At 35.3% G+C, this 27,767-nt stretch overlaps 2 protein-coding genes and 1 long non-coding RNA gene across 4 annotated transcripts; 2 read left to right on the top strand and 1 right to left on the bottom strand.

Moving 5' to 3' along the window:
- Positions 1-545: 545 nt before the first annotated feature.
- Positions 546-8,034, top strand: LOC117337606. Its single transcript, XR_004534869.1, has 4 exons — positions 546-686; positions 3,158-3,226; positions 3,619-3,721; positions 5,499-8,034. It is a non-coding gene; the product is annotated as an uncharacterized LOC117337606 (long non-coding RNA).
- A 1,034-nt stretch (positions 8,035-9,068) lies between these two features.
- LOC117337605 (protein SSXT-like) lies at positions 9,069-18,988 on the bottom strand. 2 transcript variants are annotated; one of them, XM_033898661.1, is made up of 8 exons: positions 18,839-18,988; positions 17,741-17,817; positions 17,296-17,377; positions 16,502-16,616; positions 15,683-15,880; positions 13,529-13,630; positions 11,858-12,148; positions 9,069-11,530 (listed from the first exon to the last, which is right to left on the bottom strand). In XM_033898661.1, exons 1-8 carry the CDS (start codon positions 18,905-18,907, stop codon positions 10,911-10,913), a joined length of 1,554 nt encoding a protein of 517 aa, XP_033754552.1. In that variant the 5' UTR covers positions 18,908-18,988; the 3' UTR covers positions 9,069-10,910. The 2 variants fall into 2 exon arrangements, with proteins under 2 accessions (XP_033754552.1, XP_033754553.1); XM_033898662.1 differs by lacking the exon at positions 13,529-13,630.
- A 457-nt stretch (positions 18,989-19,445) lies between these two features.
- On the top strand, positions 19,446-27,096 carry LOC117337604 (proteasome subunit alpha type-7-like). Its single transcript, XM_033898660.1, has 6 exons — positions 19,446-19,599; positions 21,331-21,457; positions 21,903-22,027; positions 22,677-22,804; positions 24,177-24,360; positions 26,634-27,096. The coding sequence occupies exons 1-6, from the start codon at positions 19,498-19,500 to the stop codon at positions 26,730-26,732; spliced, it is 765 nt and encodes a 254-aa protein (XP_033754551.1). The 5' UTR covers positions 19,446-19,497; the 3' UTR covers positions 26,733-27,096.
- The last annotated feature ends 671 nt before the right edge of the window (positions 27,097-27,767 follow it).

The raw sequence follows: 27,767 nt of genomic DNA, 5'->3' as shown, positions 1-27,767 counted from the left end.
TTAGCTATGTAATATAGCTATTTTAGTTATATATCACTTAGTCCATCACTTAAAAACGACTACAGTGCAGTAACCTATATTCAAACTTCAAGTGTTACTTTATCAACTATGTTTATCACTTAGTCATTAAGTGATTTCAATAAATGAGAATAAAAATAAAACAGTGCCCCATATTAATAAGACTCTCCTACAATGACCCTTCCTGGTGGTAAAACGCACATTGTTTCGATTGCACAATTCAGGAAATGAGATAATTTCTAAATTTGCCGCTTAAATACTATTTCCGGTTTTGAGGGTATACTACTTCACACGAGTAAGTCAATTGAGTCGAAGACGTATTTATATTCGCCTGCCACTAGACTGAGGCTTTTATTAATGTTTAACATATTCCTAAGTTATAAAAATAAAATATATTTTATGAAAATAATATTTACATACTAATTAATTGATTATTGCTATCTATCTTCATTTATTACCGATCAGAGTATATATTCACTTCATGATCGAAGCGGAAATACGTCCCTGCTTTAGTTTTGGATATTACTTTTACTGGCGAAATGGCGGCCAACTTTGCCGGGTATGGCCACGAGCAGTTGCAAGGATTCGCACAAGAGTTTCTAAAAGCATATTATAGTTTTCTAGATGGACCTGCAGCAAACAGGGCAGGAATTGCCATACTTTATAATGTAAGCCTGCGTATTGTCATGCCGGAGGTTGTTGTGGGACCATGACGTAAAAACTCCGCGGCATGGTTTTCTCGAGTTGGTGGTTCCCTTTCTGTGAATTAGTCTGATTCTTAAAAACATGGCTTCAACAGGCACATCATTTCCTCTTCATATATATGATAGTTACTTAAGTTACCCCATTTCACTTTGTGACATGCCACCGATAGGATATATCAACTCACAAGCACAGGGCCATGTTAAATGCAAATTAAAAGATGATTTGGGTTATAATTTTCTCAAAGATCTATGTATAGTTCCATAATTGTGTGGCAAAAGCGATGCGATTGCCTTCTAGTTTCAGGTTATTGGAAAAGTAGCTGCGATAATAGCCTTAACGAGAGACGCATTGTTTTGGTCGGTTGAAAACACCAGTTAAATTGATGTTTGCGAATATAATAATCCATATAAGATGTTTTAAAAGGCCTAGTTAAATTGATGTTTGCGAATATAATAATCCATATAAGATGTTTTAATAGGCCTATAAAAGTCACCAGATGTGACATAGACGATTGACCAAAAATTTCACCTGCTTCGGTAAAAAAAAAAAATCTAAAATTGGTTTCGGCCTTTTTCCACTTATCTGTGGATACTAAGTCCTATTTTCCATGTGTTGACATAAACCCGCAGAAATTGCATCCAATTATGTATAACCCTTGAGTTAATTTGAGAGTTTACTTCTTTTTACGACAGACTTGGAAGACATGGTTTGTGTTGATACATAGTTTATTATTGTTTACTATAGACATGACAGGAGTCTAAGGAGACAGAGTGGAACAAATTTTACTGAATTTGTGTCCAAGCTGGTGAAATCATTTATCAGCAATCCATTTCAATCCTGGTGATTTCTATATGGATTATTATTTATTGTTGATAGAATGTAAATCTCCAGTGGTTGGTATATGAAGGAGACTGGGGAAATTGAGGATTACAGGTTTTATTCCTGGTTGAGGTGCACTTCTCGCTTTCCTGTTACATTTGGTTTCGTTGAGCACTCCAAGTGCAAGTTACGTATATACATGTACATAGGAAATTGACAGGCTTTTTTGAAGATAGAAAATGGGTTAATGTTTGGGGCAAACACAGAAAATGAGTTGATGTTTGGGGGCAAACACATTGAGAAAGGGGGGGGGGGGGGCAGTAAAAAATAAAAAATGTCAGGTTTTAAACTATTATAGTGTACAAAGTGATACCGTGCCCCCAAGCTGCGTCAGGGCTTTTTCTCACTGGTTTGGGATGGGATCTTTTTGTCTCATTTTGAGAAGAAAATCGATGAATTGAGAAAGACTTTTGCAGGAATAAACAGCCAATTTTGGGAATTTGACTTAAAAATGAAATAGTTTCAATTGGAAATGGGGCCCAGTAACGGCTCCAGAAAGCCCTTGGAAAAAGCTCTGTTCATGCTAGGGGGGATTTTAGCTCAAATAAGACAATAGTTATAAGTAGAGCGACGAACAAGGGTCACATGTTTGATCCCCAGTTGAGATGCACTACTCGCTTTGCTCTTGCAATACATTCTTGTGTAAAGTATGTAACTTTGTTACAAGTCAGTGGTACCTGTACTGTGTTGGATCTAAGGAATCCAAGTAAATCATTTACCAAAACATACAGTGCAATCAAATTACCTTAGTAATGCAGTCAGATCTCATATAAATGCAGAGTTCATATAAAATAGGTAGATTGATAGAATCTTCCACCCCCTTGGGGGTGAGACGGGGGAATCTCGACCTGAGGGGAAGATTCTAAAGTTACCAAACATGAGGCTTGCCGAGTGTTTGGCAGCTTAATTATCTTACCCTGAGGGTTGAGATTCCCCTGTCTCACTTCCATGGGGGTGAATGATTATTTTTCTCTTACCCTGTTTACCCTCTTATGTATCTAATATTAGATGATGGCGTGATGTGAATATGTGATTGAATTGTCGATGTGACGTCATGGTATTGTTGACGTGACGAAATACAATTGTTGAGAATGCGAAAAGAGCATGTGTAGCTTGTCTTTTCCCCAGGTAAAACTCTGGATATCCCTGTCCAGCGTAAGAGAATAATAGAATCTTTCATTCCTTGGGGATCAGACAGGGGAATCTCTACCTGAGGGTTGAGAGAAGTTCTTAAATTTGACAAAAATGAAGCATTCTTAGTGTTAGTCTAAATTGCTTCTTAACGCTTTACAATATAAGTATCAATACATTTTTGTGCTAATCTAACATGATGATTATGTATCTAGAAAGTTATCTTAGTACAACTAGTTATTCAATATTTATTTGATTCGAAGAATTTCGAGTTTTATCAGTTGTATTGCATTTACAATTTTACATACAGTAATTATTCATAACATACAAAATAATGTTGTGTACTCTGGCCACACAATTCTGATCAGCCATCTTAAGAAACTTGTTTTGAGTCTTGCACTAAATTTTGTTGTTACAATTTAAGGAAAACTGTCAGATGACATATGAAGGTGACAAGTTTGCAGGGAAAGCTGCTGTCGAAGCAAAATTTGCTGTAAGTGGTTTCTTCTGTTGATCTCTTGGGTATAACTTGGTAAACGACATACCTCTTTGTAATTGTGTTTCACTTTATAAAAAACAATCTTTGTGTGTCACTTAGAAACATTATGTGTGTTGGACACTGTTGGTTTAGTAAATAACAGATTTTCATTTTTTGGCACTTATATTGGTAGATAAAACAACAGATCTGGTTGTGTGTATCTAGATAAACAACAAATTTCATTCAGTGTTAACTTTATAAACAGCATATAAATATATCAATTTGTAAAAGCCAGATCAGATTTTGTTTTGCTTTGTTAATGACACATCTTTTGTAATTGTTAAAAAAAAAATTTTTTTAGTAGTTATCGTCTGTATTTTATACGAATTTGAATTTTTGTGTTTCAGAGTCTAAGCAGTATAATGTCAATGGTGCATGATATTTCATCATTTGATGTACAGTTAGTGAGTGAACAATGCTATTATCATGACAGTGCTGGGTCAGTTTAAGGTAATTTATATCATTTTACACCTAAAGATCTTCTTAGTTCTTGACCATGAAATCCACAACAGATAATTTTCACAAACCAGAAAAGACTTCATACTTATGACATGTAACAGTGAACATATGTTTTGCATGTTGTGCTCATCGTTCTGTGTACCGGGGGTATTTCTGACTGTGTAAGGAGGTCATTGGCACTAGATGTGATTCACAAATGATTCTGCGGGACAGGAATCACTGGGGCCAGACTCCTACTCACCAGTAATGTAAAGCTAAATTCAAAATCACCAGACATTATTTAAAAAGGAACTGACTGATATACTATGTGGTAGGGGTATTATTCGTAAAATTCAAATTGCCCTTCATCCTTGGTTTGTGGTCTGTCTGTGAACAATTGTTTTTATCATGTTGCTTGAGAAATACTGGAGAGATATTTTTCAAACTTCACCTGCAGGTTTAATACCCTAGTGGTGCTCATTCAATTTTGAGACTGATCAGAAAAAACATCTTGGCACTGTTGACTGATCAGAAAAAAACATCTTGGCCATCTTGGATTTTGACAGAAGATTTGTTAACGCTATTTCTTGTAAAGAACGAGAGGGCAATTTCACAAATTTCACTTGCAGGTTTGGCTTGGGACCTATTTGTGTCCACGCAACATTGAGCCTGGTTGGGGAAAATAAAATGGTCGACAGGCAGCCATCTTGTATTTTGACAGTAGACATTTGTTAATGCTATTTCTTGAAAAGTATTGTAGGGATATTTCTCATATTTCATATGTAGGTTTTCTTTGGTCCTTGGTTGTGCCCATTCAATTCTGTGTCTGATGAGGTAACAGAATGGCTTACAGGCAGCCATCTTGTATTTTGACAGTTGAAATAACCAATTTGTTACTGATTCTTTCTTATACATGAATTTCAAATGTAGGTTTCCTATGTTATCAAATGATTGAGAGAAGGAAGGGGAAATTAGTGTAAAGATCAATCTTTCACAGGGATGGTAAAGATCTTTAAGTGTTGGGTGCCAAGATCCTTTTGTTCATTTGAAGTGACATGTTTTGTCAGCCATATTGCTAAATCATGAAAAGTGTGAATTGCAGGCTGTTAATTATTATTGACCTGTAACATTGCATTGCCTTGTTAAGTACGTCTGGTTATCATTTGCAAATTAAAAAAAAAGAAAACAAAAAACTATTAAATTACTATATATAGACGTCAATTTGATTCAGTATGAAGATGTCTAATTGTATAGTTGAAACAGAGACTAATCCAACTTGGAAAAGTTTCAACTATGAATATAAAGAGAGGCCATATCATATGTTATACACTGTACCTACATTTGTATACTACACCACACACAGTATATATCTATATTGCTTGTTACAAAAAATGTATAAGTACCACTACCACCCTGGAAATTAAAAAGGTAATTATCTAATTAACACCAATGAAATATTAATGTCAATTACAGCATCTTAAAAATGATATCTCATGCACTTTAGGACCAAAAGTTCTATGCCAAATATAGGGGTGGAATACAATAGAATTTCTTCGGATTTATCCTTTTATTTACGTAAAAGGTAGAAGATTAAATGAAGCTCAAACCTTTGGAGGGTGGTAATAGTGTAAAGTATACATAGAACAGCCTATTCTTGTTTGAAATTGATCATATCTACTTTTTGTCAGGGATGTAGTACCCTTAAAGTCATTATTTCTCAAATGTGACCCTTAAAGTCATTATTTCTCAAATGTGACCCTAAAGTCATTATTTCTCAAATGTATTTCAGACTGAAGACCAGGAACATGCTCTTGGATTTACACAGACGTTCTTTGTGATGGGAATGGAAGGAAGATTTACGATACTAAATGACTTTTTCCGACTTGCACTGTTTAACAATGCCTAAAAACTGTATGATCTTATTTTGTGAAATGGTCTAGATGTGAACAACCCTTCAGGCAGAAAAAGTCACCATGGCATAGTAACAATAATGGATTGAAGTGGAATTTTGTGACCAGCATTTAAAAAAAAAAAAATCTTGAAAATAATTGGTTTGAAATTTAAATTGGATTAGTTCACAAGCTTGCCGCCAGGTGTTGGTCTTGTTCTATGTGCCGGGGAAAATATGCAGCACAACAATTTTAATGGTACATTGAATGATGCACAGTAACAAGGAGGATATTAGCCAGAACAAATATCCAGACCAGCATGATAATAAGTTGATCAAGGATACTTTTCACCAGAAAGAAATTAAACTAGAATCGAATGAAATAATAAAGTTAGAGAGGGAATTTAAGTGTTAAAAAATGTTTTTGAAATTGATGTTATTCTTTCAATATATATTATACCAATATATTGATACTTGTCATCCTGTTTGTCAATATAATTACCTTGTAGCTTAATACTATAGATTGCATAGGTCACATTTACATGTAGTCTTGATTGATGTTGAAGCTATTTTTTGTATACGTTTTAATAACCTACCAGGTATTTTTATGTTTTGTGCGAGTGTGTACATTGGAACCTCATGTTTAACGCCATTTCTCCACTTCTGTTGAGCAGTCCCTCATTCTTCTGTTTGATGTAAAATGTCCAACCCTTGTACTAAATATTAAAGACAAAATCAAAAATACGATGAGAATATTTCATGGTTTCCTGTTGAATAGCAAATATAGTTTAATGATGACAAAATATTAATATTTTTCAAAGGTGAATAAAGTTAAATATTTATTGTCTTTGGTTTTGGGAGACATAAATATGTGTTTACCCCTGGCCTGGGCCTTGGGGAACAAGCTACACCTTGGATGAACTAATATTCATTTCATACCAAACCAAGGGCAACAAATTGTACACTGTACCAACAAATTATGACATCAAATTTTAAGCAAAGTTCCCACAGGCCACTGTCCAATCATTTGGTTCAAATTGTTTAAAATTCAAATTTCATTTCCGTCCATTTTTCTTCAAGAATGCTTTAAATGATTTCGTAGCTGCCGCTGTGACTTTCTTCATGTAGAAAACGTCTTTTTGAGAGAATGTTTTCTATCGAATTCTCGTTTGAAATGTAAAATCTGCAGGCTGCTATTTTTTGTCATCTGGTTGAAGTCGGAACTAGTAGGCAAAGATCAATTACTCCTATGGACAAGAGAGACTCCGAATAGAGGAAACTAGATTATAAGTGGGCGCCACAATGTTAATTCGATCAAATACACTGTTGTTTAAATGAAGTGTAATAATCATATTTCTTGTATTCAATGGGAAACCATTTTACAATTTATTTCTGTTGATTGAATTTTTGAAGTCCTGAAATGTTAAAAAAGTTGGGAAAGGAAAAGTTGAAAATTTGGCATTATTATTGTATTTGTCATCCTTGACAAGGCTTCCATTTTGAATTGGCTACTAATTGCCATATTCAACCATCTGCTATTATTAAGTAAAGGTTTGTTGACAAAAATGTTTTATATTCAGCAGTTTGATAGGTAATACTTCAGTGTATGTTGCTTTATTGTGACAAAACCATCTCTTCTGATGTCATCTTTATTTGAACTTCTTTGGATTCTTTTATTGCAGTGAGTTGATGTAAAATATACACTTTTAATATCTACTCTTCCATAGTGGAAGTTTCAGTTGATCTATTTCTTCGAATCTTGATAGAAGTAAACTGACAAAAATATAATTCTTTACACCATATGTGTTTTCAAAATCCTTTGCTTTGTTTTCAAATAATTCATTTTGTGCAGTAATACAATAATTGTAGCATTTAATAATAGCATTTTCATTATATATATGAAAAAATACAAAATTTCCATTGTGTTGAATTCTAATGTGTGGATAGTGTTCCTTGTTTTTACACATATATGAAAAAAAGGAAGGAAAGAAAAAAGAAAGAAAAAATAACCAGGAATATAGTATGTATATGATAAAATATTGCTATTATATTTCTGCTGATGGACCTTTTTGTCTAGGTTTTGTGCTGAACTAACCCTTAACAATTTTGGTTTAGGTGAGTTGTAAATCCATCCCAGCTAATAACATGTATGTTAGTATTTTGTTGCGGGCTATACAATATATGCATCACTTATTTAAATCCAGTAGGCTTGGAGCCGCATGTTTGTTAAGTATACTGGACCGAAATTGATCTTGTTTATATTGTAGGTATGGCGAAGTATGGCATATGTCCAAATAAAAACATACTGCACGAGACAAATCTTTTTGGTTACTTTTTATTGCCTGTGTGCGTAACTGGGTATATACTACATACTTTGTGTTATTCAATTCACCATCTTCGTCTTTATACCTGATTAAATTTCACAATTGATACAAGTGACATTGTGTTTGTAGTTAATCATGCCTTTCCGTCGAGGTCGAACATTCACCGATGAGTCCTAGAAGGACAAATTAATTGTAAAGTGCAGTATACTGTAAACCACTTGGATTTTGCGAATACTTTATTTCACGAACTTTACCTCTTCAGACATATTCGCCAATACATTATTTAGACTCACCCCTCAACCCCCCTAGGGGTCAGCTGGACCATTTAAAATTTTTTGAATCCCCACCCCATAGGGTCACTACCAGTCAAATATGGCCGATATTCATTGCTTACTTCTAGACAACTAAATGTCTAAAGTATTTTAGCCAAATGAACTCCTTTTGGCCCTGCCCCTCGGGTGCCCGGGGGTTCAGCCCCACCATTTGTACAATTTTGAATCCACGCCCCATAACGATGCTATCGGACAAATATGAGTGATATTCATTGCTTAATTAGTTCCAGAGAGGAAGTTGTTTATATCAATTAATCCAAATTGACCACTTTTGGCCCTGAGTGAGTCGGCTCCACCATTCTAAAATTTTGAATCCCTACCCGATAAGGATGCAACCAGTCAAATCTGAGCAATATATATTGCTTAGTTTCAGAGAAGAGGCCATCTATATCAATTCAGCCAAATTGACCCCTTTCGACCCCAACCATTTGTACAATTTTGAATCCCTATCCCATAAGGATGCTACTAGTCATATATGAGCGATATCCATTGCTTAGTTTCAGAGAAGTCGTTTATATCAATTTAGCCAAATTGACCCGTTTTGGCCCTGCCATTTGTACAACTTCTGATCCCCACCCCATAATGATGCTACCAATCAAATTATGTTCAATTACGATCAGTAGTTATGAAGAAGTCGATTGATGATGGACGCCACAGTATGGCATAAGCTCACACCTTAGTCCTTCAGACCAGGTGAGCTAACAATCGCCCATGCACTAGAGAAGGTCAGATTGAGATGGACAGTTCAACTGTAACATAACACACTAATGTGCCATTATGCATAATGGTCTCTCTCCATAATAACAATATAACAGTTATTTTCTCAACACCATTTAATCCAAAATCCATGTAGGAGACCAATATGATCTCTACTACACGAGGCATACATACTGGGGTATATGTTAACCATACAAGACTAACAGGGTTTACAGACATATACATGTACACTTCCATCGCTGTCATCAAATTCATCATTCCGATGATAATGTCCGAAAAGAAAAGCTTTTAATTAAATATTTTGCTAACACCCAGAAATGCTGTTCTAAAAGCACCAAAAATAATGTAACAAAACGGTGAATTATAAAAGAAACATATTTTTGACATTTAATTCAGATTCGAAAGCCTTTGCAATTATTTTTGTCTATTGAATATATAAACTTTATAACCATTGGCCATTGAACACATCCCAGAATATTTCATTAATTCAGCTTGCAACTCAAAGTCAAACATACAAATACTAGGTGGTTTTAGTTAAAATATCAATTTTTTCTCCTTTCTTTATAATTTGAGCATAATTACTGCTAAAATGAATTTCATTTGATCTTTTTTCAATATTTGACACATATGTGTGTTGTAACATCTAAAAATACTTATCATGTTCTTAATGCCAATAAGCCTCACCTTAATAAGGTTTTTAATGTCATTAAGCCTCGGCTTATAGACCTTATTTATACATAACCCAACATATACTGGATACAACGATTACAAATACTTAACAAAATATATACAAGGACAACTCAGAAGTTACAGGGTCAGTTCGATCAAAATTCATTTCAAGGTCATTTTTTTTTGTAACAAATATCTTTTTAAGGTTTTCCTCAACAAAAAATATTTTTGACCTAAAAATTCTTGAAAATAAGATCTCCATAGACACCTGATGTTCAGGATGAAAGCTATCAAAGAATTTGTAATGAAAGAAGTGGCAAACAGCTCAGATCTAAACTTGGACAAGTATTCCTCAACAGTAGATGTTTTGCAGCCTGTCCCCAGAGATATGCACTTTTTAATTTGAGATGTATACTTCGAGCTTGAAATGTAGTTTACAGAAAAGTAAATTTGGTAAAGAAGCACTCTTTGATTATTCTTTGGAAACCCAATTTTCTATTTACAAGTCTTGATTTACTGTAAATCATTTATAATTCATGTCAGATTTATTTTCGCCTTTATACGCGAGACGAATTAAAATCAATTATCTGTATGAAAATCACACCTTTGGATGGTGGCCAAGCTTTCGGTTACCGATATAGATTCAAGTAGAGTCCACGATTCAAATAGCACATCATTTGCGAATTTTACAGTCATTTCTAAATCAGTATTCATGAAATCATGTATTTGTAAAATCTAAGTGATTTTCAGTAATATATCAACCAGTTAGAACCAACCACTACAACAGAGTATTGTTGTTCAGTCAGGTCACACTGGTCTATATTTATAATTTTTTCAAGATTCTGTACAAAATATGAGATTCTCTTGTCTCTCCTTCATACCTGTAAAAGCGTCTCAACAATTCTGACTAGACCGACCAGGGCCAGGGAATTTGATAAATATTGCCTGATTACTGTGGAGTCTTGAGACATTACATATGATACTTATATACTTATAGGTATGCTTACATTTGTACCCAAACCCAAACTCACTACTAGCTTACTTGACACATTTCAATTATATTCCTGTACAAACAATACAATATGAGTATATAAAGATTATATAAGATACAATAAATGCTGGTAAATTTGGCTATAGAAATACAACCTATCAAACATGATAGTGAAATAATCATTGAATAAAAGTCTTCAAGATTTTACAGGATGACCCAGTCAACAATGTCCACTTCTGTTTCAGATCTATATGACTTTTTAAGGAGGCAAGTCTTTTTTTCAGTACTGGGGCGAATTGTATCCAAATGAGCCTTGACTTTGCATCTGACCTCCAGCTGGCCCAGGGCCCTGAATGGGCCCACTTATCTGGCCCTGGGAGGGCATTGAGCCGCTCATTGGACTTGGACCCTGCATTTGGTTACCCATGGATCCCTGTGATGGCATCGGCCCTTGATTCTGCATCTGTCCTCCCATTGGTCCACTGCTTGGCATTGTGTTCTGTCCAGAAATCTGATTTGGCATTTGGTTTGGAGTTTGTCCTTGACCTTGAGGCATCTGACCTGCCAAGTTGGACTGACCATGCATCTGTCCTCCACCCATGTGATTCTGACCTTGCATGGTGGCTGGCATCGGTCCTGAACTTTGACCTTGACTCACCATTGGTCCTCCAGACATTTGGTTTCCAGGAATGTTGCCCTGGTTACGCATGTACGGGTTGAATCTTTGCTGGGGGTTTTGTCCCTGGAAACCCGGATACTGTGACTGTGGCATGTTGGAGTTCTGGTTGTAAGCCTGACCTTGCTGGGGCATATTCTGTTGTCCTTGACTTCCCTGGTTGTAAGAGTTTTGATTTGGATACTGTTGTTGTCCAGAAAAGTTCTGTTGTTGTCCATACTGGCCTGGAAATGATAAAACACTAAATAAATTTCTAGTTATGAGATGGGACAAACAGCTGCAGTTGAATTTCTCTATTCAGTGTTAACCTGAAGCCAGGTAATGACTGCAGCCTAATTTGAAGAAATGACAATCTTAAAAAAGTTTATACAGCAGAATAAAAATCTGGATCCACAGATGGATGGAAAGACGGTGATCCATACATTACATTCTCAGGTTTAAAAGTGGAATAGAAAGGTTTATTCAACACACAAACGAGATGTTACTGTTGGTCATTAAGACAGTAAAAGTTTTCTCTAATTTTCAGCAATAGAAAATGTGACTGGAAATACCTGAACCAGGGCGTCTGTAGCCTCCCTGCATTTGTCGAGGATTCATCATCGAGCCACTTTGACCAGTGGACTGGCCTGATATCATTGACTGCTGTTGTGACATCATGGGCTGATTTTGTGACATCATTGGTTGTTGCTGCGACATCATAGGCTGTTGCTGTGACATCATGGACTGTTGCTGAGGCATCATGGGCTGATTCTGGGACATCATCGGCTGTTGTTGGTTGGGATATCCACCCTGTTGCTGCATGTTGTAGTTTTGAGTGTTGGACATACCAGATGGCATTTGATCTGTCAATGAAATAATCAATAAAGCAAATCCAGGTTTGATGATTTGAGTGTGAAGGACCAGATATCCACAGACAAAATCTCTTAACATTTTTGTTTCATTTAAAAATTCATGAAAAAAGAAATTTCCCATGAGATACAGTAAGAAATTGCAGATAAACTTCATCAATCTGGTATAATTTTTTTAAATTTTCTTATCCAAAATCACCTTTCCTTTTAGCTCTATTTTTACTGTCTCCTTTGTGACATCATCATTTCCTTATCATTTCACAAATATTGTAATATTGTATGATGGACACAAAAGGAATAATCTTTCTGGTTTTGACATACTTGGTGGTAACCAGGCCAGGGAGATACTGAACCAAAGGAAGTTCATCAACTTTAAGCATTTAAGCTCTAGTCCATGTTCATGTTAGGATATTTTGTCTGTGAATTGCCTTGGATCAGTACCAGGAATTCTGCACGCTATTGACATCCCTCGTGGTTACATATAACATTACATGTGAATGTACGAAATGTGATATTGTTACTTTTATCCCCTAAGAATAATGAAATGAATTCTGTATTCACTATTGAAGCATTTCCATTAGCATCTGATAATGTTAGTAATATTTGAAAAAAAAAACAACAACAGATATCTGCTTCATTATCCTAACAAACTTCTCCCCACTAAAATAAGGTCTAAAACCTGAATTTTTCAAGTAATGTTTTCAAATGTAAAAATTTAGAATGAATTTTCAGTAGTTTTTAGTCTAATGCAATGTATGAATAAAAGCATACTTCTAGTCCAGTTAAATATCAGTAAAGAGATCATCAAAGTCTGTCAGGGTTTGTACAGAAATTAAGCTTCCATTACTTATTAATAAACATAATACCTCATCTATGATTCATGAAATGTATGATTCATGAAATGTATGATTTCAAAATGTATTTTTTTTTTAAATGAAGCTCATTTTAACGTTATTACTGCAAATGTAAATCAAGTTAGTCTGCAAAAGTTTTCAATTAAACTTTTCTTCCTTTTTTCAATGAATAACAGCATTTTGCATCAGCATCGAAGAGAAAAATACTTAAATCACAGTTACCATAATGTTTGAAAATCTGTACGAACCCTGTACATGTTTGCTGTACACAGTGTTTTCTGCAGCATCACACCATGTATATGGCTCTCATTAACAGAGCAGAAAGGAGACTTCAAACAAAATAGTCTAGCTATAAGGAAAATGAAGGGAGGTAACTCCTTTTATAGAATCTTCTAAACATGTTGTCACTATATTGTTAGTTAATTGCAAACTAACACCAGGCTGCCCTTCCTCTCTGGAGAAAACACTGGTCAACTGTTGCCAAAATATATAACATAAGTGCTGCATGCTAAAAGTTCACCTATTTTGGGCAAGCCATGTTTGTTGACGTCACTGTGGGTGTCTTTTTGAGTCGAGTGACGATGTGGCTTGTCGAGTGGGACAATTTTCTTGTCTGAATGTCCTAAAGGAAACACATCACCAGAACATTAACATTTAAGATGGGGACATGATAAACATGGGTGAAAGGATACAAAAGCAGGAAAAAGAACATTTTTCCCCTCAAATTTTCTAAATTATCTTCAGAGAGAAAAACATGAATAATTCCATAATGGCCATGATATTTGTTGGCAAGTTCTCCGACATGCCTGAAATTCACCCATGTTTAGCAAGCTATTTTTGGTGATATCATTGTCTAGTAAAGTGACGTATCTTGTAATATCCTTGTTTAAATCTCCTACAGGAAACCTCCCAACATCAGTTACAGATGTAGAGATCATATTTTCAAACCCATTGGCCCATATATTACCGCTTCACTCTTTAGTCCATGTTCGGAGTATAAACCATACGGTCTCTGACTAACGATTGTGGCATTATTATATCCCGCAGTAGATTTGAATTAAAAAAAAAATTAAAAAAAATACCCGAAATCATGATAATTACAGGTACATTTTGTTGAAACGCCACTTTACAATTGTACATGGATAAACCCAAAATAAACTTTTTTTTATTTATTTACTAAAGTGATGGTTAGTAAAACATCTATGTTATAATCCAACAATAGGAGAGAGAAGAAAGAAAACGGCAGTCATGCAATTACATTAATACAAAGCTCTGACCTTCCCAGAGAGTCCAAAGCAACTATTCCTCTAGCCCGAAATGATATAGAACTACAGAATAATCCAATCTTAGACTAAAATCCAGGACTCAAAACTATTTTTTCAGTATCCCATGGATTAAGAACGTTCAACATTGTGTCAACTCTAAGAAAGCATGAATAGAGAATCAATGTGGAAACGAGAGTCAGTTGGTGCGAGATCAGCTAGAGAACAGAACTATAAAGCTCGCCTATTTGAAGAATTCTGTTATATATAACATTAAACACAAAATACTTCTATCCATATCAACTAATATTGACAATGAATTTCAACACTTCAACACAAATTTCGAACTCTGATTACATTAAAGCGAATGAGTACCTCATATATGGGAATGAAACTGTATTCCAAATGCCACAGAAAATTATCACAAATGTTGACACTTTCACTGAAAATTATGTATTGACACATGTTACGAAAAATAATTACAGACTGAAATAGTTGCTTTAATATGGATTGCTTTCATTTATGCGAAATTTTAATTAATGCTTACATAGATAGAGGCACCTTTATAAACTTTCACCATTCTTTAAACAGGCGAGCTTGAAGTTAATGAAAATAAATACGTAAGTTTTCAAGTTTGCTATCAATCTATCTTTAAGGCCAAAAAACATAATTACTTGGTTACCAGGCCCAGTGTGCATCTCATTTTGCTGATTTTATTGTGAAAATGATAAAAAACAAAAACTCCACATAAGTGGATATGTCGCCTGCTCAGAAAGTTGGGTGATTACAAGAATTATCACAAGGAAACAAATTTTCAATTTCCAGTAACAGTGACCTTGACCTTTGGACCTGTAAAGCAATCCCAAGCATGCACTTCTGGATCAGCCAAAGGGAACTTGAGTTATAGCACTGAAATATCTGTATGGACGCCGCTCTCATGATAAATATCTATGTTGCCTGCATTTAGAAGGTGACACAAAAATGGGAATGTGTCAGCTGTTGTCTTAAAAAAAATATATGGAAAAATCAGCCTGCGTGTCAATTTTACTGGTTAGTCACCAAAGTCACAAAAACGTTTAAATGTAGGACAAATAATGGCAAGCATTTAAATGATTATGATTTATTAACTTCATGTTAATGGAAGAAGATTGCACAGAGAACAGCACTCTTTTGGGCAGAAACAAAAAACCAAGTAATCAATCTTTGGCCCAAATAGAAAAATGTTTATAAAATACAATGGTTTCTTACCTAAGAAAATTTACATAAAATACCTCATTATTAATATAAAGAATTGATTTCTGTCAAAATTAATTATGCTCACGAAAAGTATCATTCCACAATAAAATAGATTGAAAGTGTCATCGGATCAAATCCAACACAACTATTACCCCGATCAAAAAATCGACACTTACTGTAAGAACCAGACTGGGACACCATGGGCTGTTGGCCCATCTGTTGCTGGGGGCGTGGGTAACCACCAGACCCCGACATTGCCTGCTGCGGTGGGCCTGACCCGCCAGATCCCTGGGGGTACATGCCCTGACTTGTGGGAGGGGTCATGTTTCCTCCACTGCTTGGTGTCATCATTTGGTTACCACTGCCTGGCCCACCTGTAAATGATATACAACTCCTATCATTATTTATGTAGAGTACCACAAATTGGAACCTCTTTTGGGCATTATTTTCTTCCTTATTCAGGTATGAAGCATTATATATACAAATAGTATTGTATTCTAAATCAATAATTTTTTAGAACATTATATTCTCTCTGAATGGCCTTTCAATGAAGATTTTGTTTTTTTTGTTTTTGTTTTTTTTTGTTTAAAGTCCTATTATAGCCAGGGTCATTTAAGGATGTGTCAGGTTTTGGAGGTGGAGGAAAGCCGGAGTACCCGGAGAAAAACGACCGGCCTACAGTCAGTACCTGGCAACTGCCCCACATAGGTTTCGAACTCACAACCCAGAGGTGGAGGGTTAGTGTTAAAGTGTGAAGAAATCACAATAAGAACGATGAATGGTGAGATAAAGTTTCAAAATGAAAGCATAATTAAACAAAGCAACAGAGTTTATAAACAAGGTTGGCTATAGTTGGTATAACAGATAAACAACTCTAGAATTTGGTAAAATATAGCTACAGCTAAAATAGTTACCAATTTCATGAACAAAGTTTGGTGGACATGTAAAAACACCATAAAACAAGATTTTTTTAAATTTGTGAAATGTACACATACCCGCAGAATTCATCTGGTTCTGCATTGGACCTGGGGGTCGCATCTGGTTCATCTGTGAGTTTGGAGGCTGTTGTTGCGGCTGCTGATTCATTCCAGGGTTTAACTGACCCGGAGGCTGTAAACAAAAAATTATTTACCAGGTTATTAAAAAGATCAGTTCTTTCACTGAATTATCATTATGACCAATGACTTATGAATAACAACCAAACAAAACTTAAAAGACATCTGTAAATGCTCTGTAATATAGTATTTATGTATCGTATGCCTATCTGGTTTGCAGAGTTCAAATAAATTAATTCTAATCCGACAATTCAATATGAAGACCAGGTTTATTAAAAAAATTCGTAAAGCATTCAAATTATTTGAAGGTGTTTGTTTGCACAGTAATTTACTTGTTGAATTGGTCAGAGATAAATACATGAATATATATATGCAGACAAGTCATTTTAATTAATTCAAATTTCAAGGACTGGAAAATGGCTGAACATTCAAACAAGGATTTGGGGAATACTACCCATTACGAAATTTAGGGGAAATGAAGGGCTAGTTTCTTAAATTATTCTTTAAACTTTTAACATTTCACAGCTATTCTTTGCTGATTTTTTTTTTTTACATATTTCCTCAAAAATTTGTGGATTTTCTTCTTTGGAGAATTATCCCGTTTCATGGGATTTTTTCTTGACAGGGGAACACTTTTTTGAAAATATGCAATTTGCAAAGCGGGTTCACCTTCCTAAACTCAATTGATGTTGATTCAATATTTTTGTTTGACTTTTTATAAAGTATCAACTGACCGGCAGAAGTGCTTGTATGTTTTGGCTGGAGTCGGCCAGAGTGGCTAGGTACACCAGATTCCTGTGTAACATCTGTTGGAATCTGGAACACAAAATTACAAATCGTTTTGGTAAAGATCTTAATTTTGATAAAAAGGACCATTTGAAAACTTAAGCTTTCAAAAATATCCATTGTCAAGCAATAACAGCAGATTATGGTGGATACTAGACCTTTCAATAAGGTATATTGATCAAGAGTCAAACTGGTGAAAGTTTAACAAACTATACAACTCTAGGATCTTTTAAGTTAAACTGACAAATGATCTTAATCATTTAAATGATTTTATAAATTTTACTAAAAACAAGATCCCAATTTCAAACAATATTGTCACCATATCTACTTGCAAACTTTGACCGAGATCAGTAATAAAAAAACTTATAATTTCCACCAAGATTTTACACCTACTGTAAACATTCTGAAGATTTCCCCTTATTTTGGTAGTCAACAATAGCTTGTATCAACTGATTGTTCTCATCCAGCATCTGAAATATAAAAGTGTTATTAGGCATAACTATAACAATAGTTGCTGTATTCAGGAATCTTTGTCTTGGTGCCACAACTAATCATATTCTGATTATTTTTTTTCCCCTTTTTTCTATTGGAGAAATTTGACCAAAAATATGAGGCTTCATGACTAATACCCCTGCTCCCCAATCCACCCTGTTTCCCACTCTAGCTGCCTCAAACAATTAACGAAATAAAGGGAAAATAGCAGATTGGACTGTTTATTTAAAGATGACTGATCCTTTAAGTTTAAAAAGTTGAAATAAAAACTGTAGGGCTTGTCCGGAATAGAATTTGGTTTATAATCATAGGAAATGAGGCATAACTGCTATTAAAAATAGGCAGATAAAAAAAAACAACCAAATAACAGCTGAACACAACTAAACTCAAGTGCATAATAACTACTATACCTGTATGATTTTTTGTTGCTGTGTACAAATACACTGTTACATCATAGGGAAACTTATCATTGATATACTATATTTTGATGTGGATTGAGTAAAGGTAATTGAGAACAAATTAAATTATGGTCATTATTACAGAGTAGGGAATATGATTAGGATTAGGATCAATATAGATGACGACGATGATGTTGTTAGTGATGAAGACAGAGAAAAAATGTTGTTGGTGAAGTGAAAAGTAAATGGTGATATATAATGATGACTGAACTATACTTGAATGTATTTGTAAAAAAAAAATAGTCGCGATCGGTTATCGGTGCATTCTGGTCCCATCTGTCCACCGAGAAAAGCTAATGTTATATATTGCTTGTTAAAACGACATTTGGTTCATGGAACATTCAAAATACGCCAATGTCCGATACCGACTGAAAAAGGAACTTGTTATCACCTAAGTCTGAGGTTATCGATTACAGTAAGTCGGTCCTAAATTTATGAATAACGCAAATGGCCGCGAGCGATACCGACACTGGCGATAGCGTCACACACAGTGTATCCGAGTTGGTCTTTCAAAAGGCTAAAAAAAATAACGAATACAAACCTTTTGAATGGTCGCCTGGTTGGGAGCAGGCCCCTTTTTTTGTTGTGGTTGCACAAATGTTAATGACATTATGCCGGCTGTGCGTGAGTCCACACAACCCGACGGAAAATGAGCGCGTCGGCCACACAAAGAAATTGGACCGGCAGCAAATATTAGTAGTTTTCTAATTGTAAAATAGACGTATTTTTGTGTCCGGAAATAAGTGTCATATTAATTATTAACGAATTCATCCGACATGAACATGATCCATATCAATTTTTATATTATCTAATAAGAAATGAAAAATACGAAATTGTTTATCAGTAAGATACACCATAGAGCAATTTGACTGAGACACACAGGGCTGAAACATGTTATATTTATTGTCTTTCGGATAATTTTTGTCCGGGATCCGACTCTTTTTGTACAGTTGCCCCTAATTTATTATTTTTATTTATGAATTACTAATGCATGGAATGGTATAAAATGAAATCATAAGAATACTGTTTTGAATTCAAAATAATTAATGTATCAATCACAAAATAGTTTTGGAAGAAAAATATATCTTAATTTTGCTGGTAATATTAGGTTGGAGCTATGTTTGTGATTAACGGTGTCTATAAGTGAGCGTTTTTGAGACCGAGAAAGACCGGTTTCTGCGGACCGTAAAAGTTTTCAACATGAGTTCCAGATACGACCGTGCTATTACTGTTTTCTCGCCTGACGGTCATTTATTCCAAGTTGAATATGCTCAGGAGGCCGTAAAGAAGGGATCAACAGCCGTATGTTTATAACTACCGAATCAGAAGCAAAACATGGCCCTTCGGTTAATGTTGAATTTAAAAACTTGTCAGGAACATGGCCATAACGACCATCCCCCATATAACTGTTCATAATTTGCATTGTCATCTGATCGCAAGTGGTCTTTGTATCTATTTACAAAAACACCCGCCAAATGTATACTTAATTTTTTTTATATTGTGATGAAAATAAAATAACGATATTAGCTTATAACTTCCTTCGCCTGTTGGTAATGTAGATAAAAAAGTATTTTAAATAGAATATGGCTTCAACTGCATTCAAGTAAGGGCTGTTCCAGGAAAACATATATAGGACGGGGGGAGGGCAATTTCGACTTCTACCATTTAACGACCTTCATGTCGTGTATATGTGTGGCATGGAATGAAAGGAATGGTGTTTGATATTGGTGGTATGCAATAGCTGATTTAAATGAAGAAGTCCGAAGAGATAATTTTGTAAGGGAGGAGGTTCCGTTCTTTGATAGTCCGAGGAAAGAATTATTTATGATTCTTTCCTAATAGACGTTCTGCATGAAAGAGGTTTTACACGGCGATATACTTTTGACAGGCGCCGTGTAACCTCTAACTGCCCAAAGCTGATTTTCCCGATGCTGACAATGAAAGTTAGTATTTTGAAAAAATATAGCGTGTCAACTTACATTTAAATGATCAACAGGGTTCAATATATATTCCTTTACATAATCCCATGAATAAATGCGGAGAATGTCGCAGCAAACACACAAATTATTGAAGTTTTTCTTCTTCCGAAGCGAAGCAGAGCTCAAGCAGACAATACTGCCGCAGCTGGTAGTGAAAGTAGAAATACCACATGATTTGCCGGTTAATACTTGTTTGTTTTTGTTTAAAGTCCTATTAACAGCCAGGGTCATTTAAGGAGGTGCCAGGTTTTGGAGGTGGAGGAAAGCCGGTGCACCCGGAGAAAAACCACTGGCCTACGGTCAGTACCTGGCAACTGCCCCACATAGGTTTCGAACTCGAAACCCAGAGGTGGAGAGCTAGTGATAAAGTGTTGGGACACCTTAACCACTCGAGCTCGGCCACCGCTGCCCCTCCGGTTAATACAAAAATGGATTACACAAGCTATGTCCTACTAACGGAATACAACAAAATCAATATCATTTCATTCCGGTTGAAATACCCCAGACTATTTTGTATCAACCTTTAGGCAGCCATTTTTAAAACCGGATAGAAAAGTGTTACAACAACATGGACATGTATGTTGTGTGTTCTATACCGGATTATACTATATATTTGTGTCTGTGACATACATATCATATGGGATATATATTGCATAAATGGTGCGTAGACATCGTTGTAATGATCATGACCTGTCCACCACTTTAGTGGTTTAATATTTTCAAGCATATTTCGTTGTGCCTGGATTTCAAGCACAATTAAGCTGCATCAAAGAATTAATGCTTCGGAAATAAGAGGTCACAGTCGGCAAAATCATATCCAATAGAAAAAGGGCCGACTAGCGGCCACTTCTATACCAGGGTATCATTCACCAAAAAGAGGATATCTGGGAGGGTCAGCAAAATTCTAAATCACTTCTATAGGTGGGTCCCCTAATTTCAAGGTCCATTCACCCCGTCCCATATTTGTTTTCCTGGAACAGCCCTTAATCAAAAAGACAAGTCTAAATCTTATTTGCATTGTTAAGTCATTTAATGCAGTCAGTATTTTTTGCAGGTTGGTGTCAGGGGCAAAAGTATAGTTGTTTTAGGTGTAGAAAAGAAAGCTGTTGCAAAACTTCAGGAGGACAGGACTGTGCGTAAAATTGCTCTCATTGACGACCATGTAGCCCTTGCCTTTGCAGGTGAGTATATATATGTGTATATAATAAATGCAGTCATTTTGAGTCCTGAAGTGTCTGTGCTTGTGAAAATAAATGTGTGGATAGAAAACATTGAAACATAGAAACATTGAAAATTTAGGGACATATCTGACCATACATTAACAGGTCATTCCACTTATTATATAATACAACTCTGAGTTTAAAAAAAATTTCGTAGCCATATTTGTATTGTCCATGTTCATGTGATGTAGAGAAATCTCTTGTGACACAGGGTAATTCTTATGCTGAATGTGAGACTTTAATCACATGATTCCCATTACAAATATTGTTGAGAAATATATTCCTGCAATATTTTTTTTGTGATAACTTCGCTAGTGATTGAGGGAATGTCAAAACAGTTGTTATTGACTATGAACTATAACTTTCTATTGACTTGTCGTATATATATATTAATTTTATTTTGAAGGATTAACTGCAGATGCCAGGATTCTGATCAACAGGGCACGTACAGAGTGTCAGAGTCATAAACTTATAGTGGAAGATCCAGTCACACTTGAGTACATCACACGACACATTGCTCAGCTAAAACAGGTAATAAAACACAACACGATATTCTCTTATTCTTATATGAACACATTGAGTTGATAGAACATAAAACAATACCCAACAAGGTGAGGTAATGTAACACTGAAAATACTGATCACTTGTTAAATATTCAATATCATATTTCAGCTACAAATCATCTACAAAAACATAGGTTTATTTAGACAGACTGTTATTTACCATATTTCTGAAGCTCTATAATTACAAGATATACACTTTTTGTGATGAAGCTTATTCTATATTTAAGCATTCTGTTGACTACTGTATAAGCACATTTTATTTTTTCAGGTGAAGCTATTGCTTTAGTGCAGTGTCGATCCTTCAGTTTCATTGTAAAGTCTAGTCCACTTGATAAACCAATCGGGTTTCAACCAAATGCTTTCAAGTGGCCTAAATTTCGTCATATCACAAAACATCCAACTTTTCACAATACACAAATGTTGTTTATCTTTACATCGCAAAAAACACCTTTATTAATCTGCTTAGCTCCAAACTTAACTTAACAAAATTTTAATTCAGACTTGTAATGAAATCCAGGATTATTTTTAGACTAAGACCTCTCAGAGAGGTCTTCTTGCCTTATGCTATCTTTCTGTTTAATCATGTTAAAAAAACACTCTTCGCATTATGTTTATAGAAATATACCCAGAGTAATGGTCGACGACCATTTGGACTGTCAGCGCTGATTATTGGTTTTGACTATGATGGAACTCCTCATCTGTATCAGACCGACCCGTCTGGAACCTATCACGAATGGAAGGTACAGTGCTCCTGTATAGTTGGTAATATTAACAGGGGATTTTATTTCGCTATATTTGTGATAATTAAATATAGCATGGAAATATACACCATTATATAAACAAACAAATATAGAAGTGTTTACTGCTAAAATATTAACAAGATGTTCGTGCGCAAAATTTTATAAGTCCGAATCTGACAACTGTGAAATATTATAGCCACATGAAATTCAACAACTACGTGTAGACAGTGCTGTATAGATCTTAAAAATGCCTTAAAAAACCACAGAATTTAATTCAAAAAGACTGATATTAATTGTAAATTGTGGTATAAGAATCTGATCTGAAACAGCAAACCTGGATCAGTTGGTTTTGACCATGTTGAGTAACTTCTTACTGCCATTGAACGCTGTCTGTGGACACAAAGGAGGAATTCACTACCTTGACGAATGTACGGACACAAACAGTCAAAATTAAAATGTTGACAACACCAGAAAATGAAATATAATTTTGGCATTTGATTTTGTATTCAGACTTAACCACATAAATCAAAATAAAGATAGAAATAGGGATTTGGAATGTCCAGTAGATCAATAATATCAACAGTGTATCCTGTTTGTCATTCAGCCGATCTAGTTCAGATTGCATGTAGAACTACTCCCAACGTGTTTGTGTATCGCCATGATCAGGCCCACTGTACTGTTGCATTTTGCAACTAAATCTATGATCTTTATCAACATCAGTGTCGTTGTTTAACTGAAGTTGCAGTTTATCTTGCGACCAGGGTTGTTAAAAATTCATACGAAATTTCAATTAATAATCACATCCGTGGCACAAATTCCCCATGATCACATCTAGCATTGCTAGTTTCAAATGAGCAATGATATGTTTTTTTCTAGCCAGAATGAAGCTTCCTAGTAGCTAATCAACCATCAGTATAAACAATTGTTTTATTTTGCATTCAATCATACAGATATTGTAATCTATGCATATACTGGAAGTCTGAACTACATGGAAGTACACAGCTTGACATGTACTCTGTGTCCTTGACAGATCTTGAAGCCCACCGAAATCTAAGTTACCTGTCTAATGAGGAATCATTTCTTTGTATTGGATAATGTACTATTGATACTGTTCGAAATAGTGTTCTACTTCCATCATCTACAGATAGGGTTCAACGGGAGTAATATATTACTAGTTTGAAAACTTATCAGTGTCTTCAATTTATAACTAGATATTTGCCTCAGTTTTATTTGACATCAAATACACGCATATATGTAAATTATAATCATCATAATATCAACTTGATCAGTGTGTTATAAACCTGGCTTATGTAAACTAAAAAACATTGTATAATCTTTATATATTTATGTTTGTTAATACTGTTGAATTTGTTGTAGGCGAAATGCCATTGGTCGTAGTGCTAAGCCTGTACGTGAATTCCTTGAGAAACACTACACAGAGGAAGTGGCTGGGAGCCAGGAAGAATGTATCAAACTAGCCCTCAAGGCCCTGCTGGAAGTTGTTCAGTCTGGTGCCAAAAATGTAGAACTGGCTATTATGAAAGAAAATGAACCCCTCAAGGTAAGGCTGTTGGTGCAGACCTTTTGTTCTATTGGTTACAATTAAGGTAATACAGTCAAACCTGTCTATAGCGACCGCCCAAGGGGAGGCAGAAAAACGGTCACTATAGACAGGTTGCCTTTATAGACAGGTCAAAATTATTGCACCAACCAATTTACTTAAAACAGCCATAAATAAATTGTCATTGAATAGGGCATTCAGAAGACCAGTCAGAAGTTAGATAAATGCATAAACACTATAAATCTGAAGGATTTAATATTTAATGATTTTGTGGACCCAAACACAAAATGGTCTTATGGATATTTTTTTAAATATTTTGTTCTGAAATAATGCTATATGTATCTATCAAATTATCTCCCTTTCTTTCATAAAGAAAGAAAAAGAATACACAATAATTAATTAATTAATTATATTTGTGTTAATACTAATTATTTTGTGTTATAGTCTTACTTCTTAAAACCAAAACATTTTTTTTTCTGACCCAAATTGAAATCCGGATATTTGTGTCAGTTTACGACTTTTTATTAGTATTGACTAATTAAAGATGGCGGCAGTACCGACAGCTACGATTAAGAAAGGCATTATTGGCTTTCATGTGAGTAAATCTTGTTGACAGATATGACCAGTGTTTGTTATTGAAGTGATGTATCCTAGTTGTAATCACAAAATTAACTGACCGTGTCAAATGAAGCCACCTGTGCACAGTTGTGGTGTAATACCGACACGCATGGTGGCCTGACTCCTCTCTTACCGAGCCCCAGGCAAGGGCAGCTACAGTAATTAGGGGCTAACAGGTGGTAGGGGTCTTTTGTTTATATACTCAGGCCACGGTAGTGGTGGTCCTTTGTTTGTATAATCAAGCCAGAGTCGATGTGTCTGAATTTTCCAGGGATTTTACGAGGGATGACTGCCGAGAGCAGAAGATGGCTGACAGAAATCGGTCGCTATAGAAAACAAATTAACGACCGCCGTTCCGAAATCACCGGTCGTTAGTCACATTAGACAGGTAGTCGCTATACAGAGGGTCGTTAAATAGTAAAATATCACGGGGAATCTTAAAACCGGTCGTTATAGACAGGCAGTCGTTATATACAGGGGGTCGTTAGAGCAGGTTTGACTGTAGTTGACTTTAATATAGAGGATATTCAGAAGATATCTGAAACCATATGTATATGAATTAAAGTTTCTAGAGAATTTAGAAGATCAGAGGAAGATTGGTGGTCAATGATGAAGACACAATTGTATTGTATGAAATGTTTGTGAATATCCTGTATTTTGGATTTTAATATTTTGCTGATAGGTTCCATCTGAAAGCAGTTAACTTCAGTTCCAGTAGATAATAATTATTCTGCTATAATGCCATATAGCTGTGTTAAGGGGCCGCGATGGCCGAGTGGTTAAGGTGTACCGACACTTTGTCACTAGCCCTCCACCACTGGGTTGCGAGTTCGAAACCTACGTGGGGCAGTTGCCAGGTACTGACCGTAGGCCGGTGGTTTTTCTCCGGGTACTCCGGCTTTCCTCCACCTTCAAAACCTGGCACGTCCTTAAATGACTCTGGCTGTTAATAGGACGTTAAACAAAAACAAACCAAATATCTGTGTTAGCTCAGTTGTGTTAAAGTCTTGGCCACGTATCCTGAAGTGAAGATCCAAGGTATGTTGTTTGACGCTCCCTACCTGTGTAAGATTGTGCCTCTCGGGAAACTGAGAAACAGGCCAGTCTGTGCTGTCTTCGTTGTGTCCATGGGCAAGACACTTAACCCAAATTGCTCTGGATGGCATGTGACGGGCCTCCTGTATGTTGTTCAGCGAGGTAGTCGCCAACTACTAAAAGGAGATCCCACCTCAAAATTACACTGGCTGCTACATGGCGATCAACTCAATAAACATTTGCCACATAGGAACAATACATAAGTATCAATGTACATCTGTTGGTCATCTGAACAATGGCTTCTGAGCAATAAAATAAGAATCAATCTCAAACTTTATCATTGACAATGTGTGATTGGTCTTGTTTTCTTTGGTACTTCAAAAAAAAGCATTAGTTGCTATGCAAAAACTTTAGTCATCTAGAGCTTCCTTACTGGAAATGTTTGCATGGGAATGCATTTCAGGTCAAAAAGTCATAATTAATAATAATAAGTCAAGGTCACTTTAAAAAGAACTTACATAATCAATTCATTTCTACTGATAGACATACGGATAACACATCAAATTCCATAAAATTCGGTTTAAAGATCCCTAAACTTTTTTTTTTTTCATATTTTTCAGATGTTAGAACTTGAAGAAGTTGAAAAGTTCATCACAGAAATAGAACGTGAAAAAGAGGAAGAGGCAGATAAGAAGAAACAAAAGAAAGGAACAAATTGATGACTCATAGTTGTGTATATATTAGACTTGATGATGACTAGGAGAGAGCAGGATTTTTTAAGGCAATATTGCTGAACATCCATGCAACTGGCACCATACATCGAGTGACTGCAAATATCCATGCATGGGAACATGACAGAGTGACTTTGATATGAAACTCAAGAAACGGCTGGTCATCGGCATCACGTCATCTAAATTATCGTGTAGCGTACAGATCTTGTGATAGTGCTAGCACTCCCAAGTGCTTTCCACTTCTCTACATGTTAAGTGCTGGTAATTTCTATGCATATTGAATAATGACTTAAAATAATTTTCAATGTGTATTGGAATTTCATTTTCATGAATAAATGTTCATTTCACCATTTTTTTACTTTGTTCATATTTGGTTTTGCGACCATAACCTAGTGAAACAGAGTTTGGAATATTTAGATTATTAATGCTGTTCACAGGAACCGACATTTGTGGTCTGTCATCAGTCCTCCTATAGAAAATATGGAATAAAATCCTGCACTATTTAATAACTGATATGATTATCATCCCATAGCAATAATGCGATGTATACAAATAAAAGACCTCATTTTCAGTTTAAAAACCAAATTTATTTGCATTAACATTCATTTTGAACAAGAACGTAACAGCCATTCATATTATTGAATATTAATATATGTAATATCAGGTCTATGTAATTGTTACATAGTCTTCTGAGATCCCAGTTCCTGAAATCTTTAATACACAATGCTATGTAAACATACATAATCTGTAACATACTGAAGCCATCCCATGTATCCCCAAACGTTGGATATGTTACATAATAATTGAAAGTTAAAATGAATGAATTGGAAAATGAATTTACCTATAGATTGTGGCAAAAAAGATAAAGAATCAGTTTGATTCAGTTTCAACAAGCTGACTCGATCAGGACTACCCAAATGTCATTCTTCTAAAAGGTGAAATACATATGTCTACCCAGTACTAATATTATTACTGAGTAGGTAACACATATCAGGGCAGTCATCTTTATTTAGACACAGAAAA

The sequence above is a fragment of the Pecten maximus genome, chromosome 11 (genome assembly GCF_902652985.1).
Source record: "Pecten maximus chromosome 11, xPecMax1.1, whole genome shotgun sequence".
Taxonomy (NCBI): Eukaryota; Metazoa; Mollusca; class Bivalvia; order Pectinida; family Pectinidae; genus Pecten; species Pecten maximus.
This window is presented reverse-complemented; position numbering and strand designations above follow the sequence as displayed.